We start from the raw sequence: 7,645 nt of genomic DNA, 5'->3' as shown, positions 1-7,645 counted from the left end.
GATAATCGATCATATTCAAGGTTGATTCTGCATCAACTATATAATATAGCAAGTTTATTTGAACTTTTAAATATTTTAATTTCAAGTATTTTATAACATATATGAATTAACATTTTTAGTGATTTAATAGATTAATTACATGATTATAGTGTATAAATTTGTGTAATTAATCAATCAAATCGAATATTTAAATTTCAAGATTTGGTTGAATTAGGGTTTTAGAGTTTACATTTTGAATATTGTTTTGTGCATAATTTTATATATTAATAATAACGTATTATTATAAAATTAGATAGTTATATCATTATTTATAGATAACGTTACGCACAAAATATTATTGATACATTTTACATCATCATTTTGGATTTGATTGCATTTTGAGAACTTTCTAACCCTAACCCAAGTGAATACGTAAAATTCTTTTAAAAACCCAATAAAAAGTAGTTATTGACTTACTTTGACACAAACATCCCATATCTTCTTCTCATGGAAACATCTTCCTCACTACAAAAGAGGTGGGGCTCTTGATGAATGATTTTGTCATTTTTGTATTCCAATGGCAGGAGATAAGATTATTCAATTTAATCATCATATTTATCTTTTTCTGTCCACATCTCAACTTTACTACACAGTTAAAACTCGTGCAAATTATTTGACTGTTAACACTTTTTATTAGATGTTTGCTCTTTGTATGATTCAGAAAAAAAATATTGTTCATTCATATGAAATTTTGTTCAGATGGAAAATAACGTCGTCTTCCCTATGTATTTCTTGATTCTGCATAGTTTGATTTTCCATTCATTCATCCATCTCTCTCAAGCAGAATGAGCTTTGATTTTGCCATATGCTAAACCCTTTTTGGCCCAGCTGCAATTACTACTTGCCTTGATGAATAAGTTTGACCAGAATGAGCTTTGATTTGAATTATGCAAGCTAACTTTAGGGTACATCCCCACTCTAAAGTGTTCCATAAATAATTATGTAACTGGAAATTTATAAATCAATGGGCCAACTAAGGTTTATTTATGGCATCTTTCATCTCTGTAATTATTGCTGTACTTGGTAGAGAAACTAGACAACTCAAACTATGTCTATATATACACACACAAACAAGAGCTCCGGCTCCAGTGTTAAATTATTATCAATTTGGCTGACCCACATTGATCAGCTGCTGGCTCTATTCATTTGAAGGGCTATAATGGCTTCTTCTGATGAAGAGACATGAGAAATGAAATCTGTAAAGTTTTGTCGAGAGTGTGTTTGATTTTGGGTTTTTTTTAAAATATGAATTGTCTCAGAGACTCATGTGCTTTGGTTTCTTAAGCATAGAGTAAAGCGAAGAAATCATGTTAATTAAAGAGATTAATTTGACACTTTATCTTTGAATCTTGTTAATCAATATTTGTCACATTAAACACTAATTTAATTTTGACATTAAATTAAGAAATAAATTATAGATGAAATTGGGCTATATAAATAAACTCACAGTCATAGTTCAGCCTAGTTTACCGCAAACTAGGCCTAATGAGCACAGGAATTTATAAAGGCTAGGCTGAATCTCTTTAATGGGCCTTACTTAAGCCTAGCCCAAAAAGCCCAACTAAGGCCTACGAAAACCGGATAAAATTATAGTAGGAAACCGCCAAAATGAATTCGTTTTCTGTTAGTTCTTTTCCTATCCAATCGTCTCCATTTACCCGCCACGTGTCGAAACCATAACCAGTGCACATAAATATCCCTCCTTTTCTCTCTCAAAAATCTCTTCAAAATCCCCTAAAGATCTTCGCTCAATTGGTGTTGAACAATTTCACACTCTCACGCCATGAGCGCCAGGACTCTCTTATACTCCTCGAATTTCCGGGCTCCACCCGATATTTCGGCCCGAAGTGGAGCTTTCCGGTCTGAACTTAAGCCGGGAGGCCCGCTGCAGCTTCAACTTCGTGTCCGGCTTCTCTCCGAAGGAAGGGGTTGTTCGTTTCGGGTTTCTGTTCGGGATGTGAAATCCGAGTCGTTAAATATATCGGATTCGTTGCCAGGGTCGATGAAGTTTGATGAAGCATTGAGCGATGTCGTTGTAAGAAGCGAGGATTTGGAGAGTTCTGTTCCATGGTGGGAACAGTTCCCGAAACGTTGGGTTATCGTGCTTTTGTGTTTTTCGGCCTTTTTGCTTTGCAATATGGATAGAGTAAGCTTAATGACTTTGATGTAGCGATGTAGCGATGTCGTGTTGATTTCTGTTTTCTTAAATCACTAAGTTAAATCAATATTTAAGTTGCTAGTAATTTCAATTATGATTATGAATGATTTGGCAGGTTAATATGAGTATCGCTATACTTCCGATGTCAGCTGAGTACAACTGGAACCCAGCGACAGTTGGTTTGATACAGTCTTCATTCTTCTGGGGTTACCTTCTTACGCAGGTGATTCTTCTTTTCTTGATTATGTAACATGTTTTGCATAGAGCTTTCTGTTTATAATGTTATAAAAGTGTTCTGCGTTTTCTTTTCTAACTTTTATTCGTCAGTGACAGATTGCTGGTGGCATATGGGCGGACACTGTAGGTGGGAAGCTGGTTCTTGGATTTGGTGTAGTTTGGTGGTCCATTGCTACAGCTCTTACTCCCGTTGCGGCTAAATTAGGCCTGCCATTCCTACTTGTTGTTCGTGCTTTCATGGGGATCGGTGAGGTTGGTTTTTCATTGCCCGACTTTATGTATTGAAATTCTTAAAAATAGTTAGTGAAGGAAGATAACTATGTCTTTGTATTGGACTTCATATTGTGCACATGCGATGTTATTTTGGGTTGAGATAGTTTTATGAGGTTGAAAATTAAATTAGACAGGTGATTTTTCTCTCTGGATGTGGGCTCGGTTAATTTGGTTCTTATTTTCAGGGTGTTGCTATGCCTGCCATGAATAATATTCTGTCCAGATGGGTTCCTGTGGCAGAGAGAAGTAGATCATTAGCTCTGGTATACAGTGGGATGTACCTTGGATCTGTTACTGGCTTGGCCTTTTCACCTTTTCTAATACATCAATTTGGATGGCCTTCAGTATTTTACTCCTTTGGTTCTTTGGGGACAGTTTGGTTTACTGTGTGGCTAAGTAAGGTAACTTTCAATTCAATCATTGAACTATTCTGACATTTGATAAACATGTTTTTTTCTTTTTGTTTTGTGTTTTGCTACAAAGATTCTGAAGTTTCTTGAACTGAGATATCATCAATATGGGACTTGAGATTTTTGTATATGACTGACCTTAATTAAATTTTTCCATTTAGAAAACCAGTTTCCCGTCTAGTAGTAGTGTCCTCTGATATTTCACTGTTCTAAATTATTTCCCTGGATTTTACTTTTTATGTCCTTTGTTGATGTAGGCATACAGTTCACCTCTTGATGATCCTCAGCTGCGTCTAGAAGAAAAAAAGCTAATTATGAAGAACGAAGTTTCCAAGGAACCAGTTAAAACAATACCTTGGGGGTTAATCTTGTCAAAACCTCCTGTATGGGCTCTTATAGTGTCTCACTTTTGTCACAACTGGGGAACATTTATTCTACTGACATGGATGCCAACATACTACAACCAAGTAAGTTTTCTTTTGGCTGTTTAAATTATTTTTGAGACCATGCGTAGTTAGCATCAGTTGCTGGGTGTGTACAATCTTTCAAGTTGTTTACATGGAACAGTCTATGTGGCCTTAGGAAACTACAGATATTTGATCTTCATATTCCAGGTAAATTAAACTTGTAGAAAGGAGTTTGAAACCTAGAAGTGAACATAACTTTGTAAATATGCTTAATTGAGCTACAGAATTTTTATAATTTTATCTCCTTGACATCTTTTGGATGAATGTTGCTGCTTGTGTCTTTACAGTGCTGATGGAAGCAACTTTTATTTTTATGCCACTATAGGTCTTGAAGTTCAATCTTACAGAATCTGGGCTTTTTTGTGTTTTGCCATGGCTTACAATGGCATTTTCTGCAAATCTTGGTGGGTGGATTGCAGATACGCTTGTCAGCAAGGGTTTATCTGTGACCACAGTTCGCAAGGTATCCCTCATTTTCTTATGTTGTATAAATTCAAAAATTTTCTATAGGTTATTTTGCATTAAATCTACTTAATCTGTCAGACCATTTTTTATTGGGTACTTGAAATCGAAACCTCACCATCAGAACTCTCCAAGACTTATTAATATCATTGACGTTGTAATCTTACTCACACACTCTCTCTACCCTCTGTGAACACGGACACTATTCAAAGGATGACTCTGTCTGCAGTCTCTAATATATTGTTCTTCATGTTCTCTTTTGTAGATAATGCAAACAATTGGATTTCTTGGTCCTGCTTTCTTCTTAACTCAGTTGAGCCATGTTGATTCTCCTGCAATGGCTGTTTTGTGCATGGCATGCAGTCAGGTTTGCTCCATATACTCATTGAAAGCAAGTATTGAATGTATTTGTAGCTTTAGTTATCAAAATAATTTAGGAATTAGGCCATGATAGATTTATTCCATGTCAGCAGTTTTCAACTTATTGAACAGGGGTAGATGTCAGGTTCTCAATTCCTGTGCATTTTAGTTTTTCACATTATTAAGTTTTATTATAATTATATTAGATTCTGTTTATAAGTACCGGCAATTAAGGTTCTACATTCTTTCAATATAATTAGAGCTTCTCCTGATTGGTTACTTTTTTTTTTTTCCAATGGAAAAAAGAAATAGAGAAGAAAAACTCATTAATTCCTTATTTTCCTCCATACTGGAAATCAATCGTTATGTTTTCATCTTTAATAAGCTGACTTATATTTCCTTTTATAAAACTATTTGCTCTTCATAATGGATACAATAAATTGAACTGTAGCGGTTTTGTAGAAATTGCTGGTATTTTCAGGAACTATGTTGCTTTATAAGTGTATGAATCTCCTAGCTTGACACTGTTTATTGGTCTATGGACTCTTCTATGTATTTCAAATTTATATTCTCTCTGCCTCCTTGGAAAGACTATCTTGTATCTTTTATTAAGTCTAGAATATGGTTTTGAAACCTAGATTGGACTGGTCGGTTCAATTGATTCGACAGAGACTTTCAAAGTAAGGAAAAAGTAGTTCTAACCTTTGGATTCCTTTGAACCAAGAAAACCACTCCGGGCCAATCAGATCCAAAGGCCCCAACAACTCCCTCCTCCTCCGTCAACATCATGAAATTATAATTATTCCAAGTTACACAGAGTTCAAATTTGGTCCATTAGGTTCTTCCATTTGTTTAGAAAAGAAATAGAGAGACAACAAAGCATCTTTTCTTATGTTTAAAAGGAAAAATCCCAAATATACAAAGATCCAATTTTAGGTCATTTGGTGGTGAACATGATCTGCCATAATCTCTTGATCCCCTCATTGATGTGCCAGAATAAATAGGGATTTAGATAGATACAAAAAGGTGCAAATGTTGACATCACCTCATCCACTGTGAGAAATCCACATTTTGACACCTAAAGATTCCATATTGAGTATATACATCCACAGTGGAATAATTTCTGGTTAAATGAGGGAAATCAAAACAAATCCATGCCATATAACCTAGCAAAGGAGAAAGAGAAGATGGCAACCAGAGGATCTCTCCTTTGTTTCTGGTCTTGTTTTGGTTGATTGAGAAGAGAATGAGGGTGAGAGGAGATTGAGAGGAGAGGGGAGAGTGAGAGAGAGACAATGGGCTCTGGTGGTGATTTTGATGAGAGGAATAAAAGAAATAATTAGAAAAAATTGAAAAAGATGTATGATTATGTAAATTGATTATAAATTTTTATTTTTTTTCTCATACTTTTTTTTTTACATAATCAGTTTGATCCGCTAATTGGATAACATTAACCTGGACCAACGCCGTGACCAAGTCCTGGTCTGAATACTTTAGTCTAGAGTTATATTTTCCATAATGGTTACAAGCCAATTTCTATAACCAAATCTCACTGAAGGAGAAACAGTATTTTCCTAATTAAAGTTTCAAACATGTAATGTTATACATGGAAATGCACCATATTTATATTTTACTTTTTAAGCAAATTTTATCTTTCATATGTTTCCTGTTGTCTAATTTTTTTCTGATTGTGCGATTTGTCAACTATTTAGAGTTGAGTAATCCAAACATTAACAGGAAAATATTGTTTGTGAACTTTTATAGTAGGTTTTTGTATTTGTCTTTATTAATAATAATGATTCCATTAGATCACTTTCTTCTTGAATAGGGAAGTGATGCATTCTCTCAGTCTGGTCTATATTCAAACCATCAGGATATTGCCCCTCGATATTCTGTGAGTATTATTTATTTATTTATTTATTCATTTTTAGAAGCCATAAACTTTCTATAACAAACTTGCTCATTTTTGGTACTGGATCAGTGCCATTTGTATTCTAAGTTTGTATATACATAACTTCCCTACCATTTGAGGTCCTCTATGATTTTTTAATTTTAGATGCCTTTCCAAACTGTCTATTCTTCTGCTAACTTTGGTTCACCAGAGGAAAACTAATAAATTCAGCTTTCTCTTTGGCTTTATCGCGTCAGGGGGTGTTGCTTGGCCTATCTAATACAGCAGGAGTTCTGGCAGGGGTTTTTGGAACTGCAGCGACTGGCTACATCTTGCAACACGGTTAGAATTCATCCTTCCCCCTTAAGCTTCCAGTAACTTGTATGTCAACAAGCTTAAAAGAGAAACAGAGCAAAGAAATGAAAAGATGAGAAGAACCAAGAAATCTATAGATAAGTATATGGTAACTATCCAAACACTATAAATTTGAAATTAGATGATTCATCCTGGCCCATATTTAGAATAAAATTATATGCGTTTTTTGTGTACCCATGAAGTTATTTTTGATGAAACCATCACGTGTCATTGAGGCTCATGGTTCAATGCAGTTTATATCATATAGGATCTTGGGCTGCCAACAGAATGTGATTGATTCTATACAATATTCCAATAAGATCACCTGAAAATGTCAAATGAATGGAAATTTGTAGTTCTCACTCGATCATATCATATCGGATTTCTTCAGCCTTAGTTTTGCCCCAATGCTCTTGCATATGCTCTATGCTTTTAGCACTTCGAATTCAGGCAATTTTGCTCTTAACTTTGACATTATATTTTCAGGTTCTTGGGATGATGTTTTTAAGGTTTCAGTTGGACTCTACCTAGTTGGAACTGTTGTGTGGAACCTTTTCTCAACGGGTGAGAAAATATTGGAATAAATTCTAAAGAAATTTTTTTATCCTCAACAAGTGACAGCTTAAAGGAGTTCACAAAAGCTTGAGCTCTTAAAGCAAAAGATCAATGGATTCTATATGTAACCGAAGATTTAAACAAAATCATAGTCTGTTGAGAAACGCAAGAATTCTCTATCAAGAATCTTGGTCTTGAAGACGGACAAAATTCTCAACAGGCTAAGCACAGAGCTCACAAGTAGAGAAGTGAAATTAAGTTGCCTGCCGTTTGACTGATAGCAATGCTGCATTTGCATAGTAGCCTCAACACAGTTGTAGATGTTGTACTCATTCAATCTCAACACATAATTTTTTTTGTACGGTGTAGCAAACATTGAACGAGAAATCTTGTTCCAATCAACCCTAATTAGAACAACCCTTAATTGTATTTTATTCAT

The 7,645-nt window shown here is 34.8% G+C and overlaps 1 protein-coding gene across 2 annotated transcripts; it reads left to right on the top strand.

Moving 5' to 3' along the window:
- Positions 1-1,750: 1,750 nt before the first annotated feature.
- On the top strand, positions 1,751-7,623 carry LOC123209004 (sodium-dependent phosphate transport protein 1, chloroplastic). Of its 2 annotated transcripts, none has more exons than XM_044626707.1 (10): positions 1,751-2,185; positions 2,313-2,420; positions 2,531-2,686; positions 2,893-3,108; positions 3,375-3,584; positions 3,910-4,047; positions 4,312-4,413; positions 6,235-6,300; positions 6,555-6,639; positions 7,138-7,623. In XM_044626707.1, exons 1-10 carry the CDS (start codon positions 1,823-1,825, stop codon positions 7,233-7,235), a joined length of 1,542 nt encoding a protein of 513 aa, XP_044482642.1. In that variant the 5' UTR covers positions 1,751-1,822; the 3' UTR covers positions 7,236-7,623. The 2 variants fall into 2 exon arrangements, 1 of the variants encoding a protein (XP_044482642.1); XR_006500913.1 differs by having other exon boundaries at positions 6,555-6,760.
- Positions 7,624-7,645: the final 22 nt, after the last annotated feature.

This window comes from Mangifera indica, chromosome 2, assembly GCF_011075055.1.
Source record: "Mangifera indica cultivar Alphonso chromosome 2, CATAS_Mindica_2.1, whole genome shotgun sequence".
Lineage (NCBI taxonomy): Eukaryota > Viridiplantae > Streptophyta > Magnoliopsida > Sapindales > Anacardiaceae > Mangifera > Mangifera indica.
Note: the sequence above shows the minus strand (reverse complement) of the source record. Positions and strands in the feature narration are given on the sequence as shown.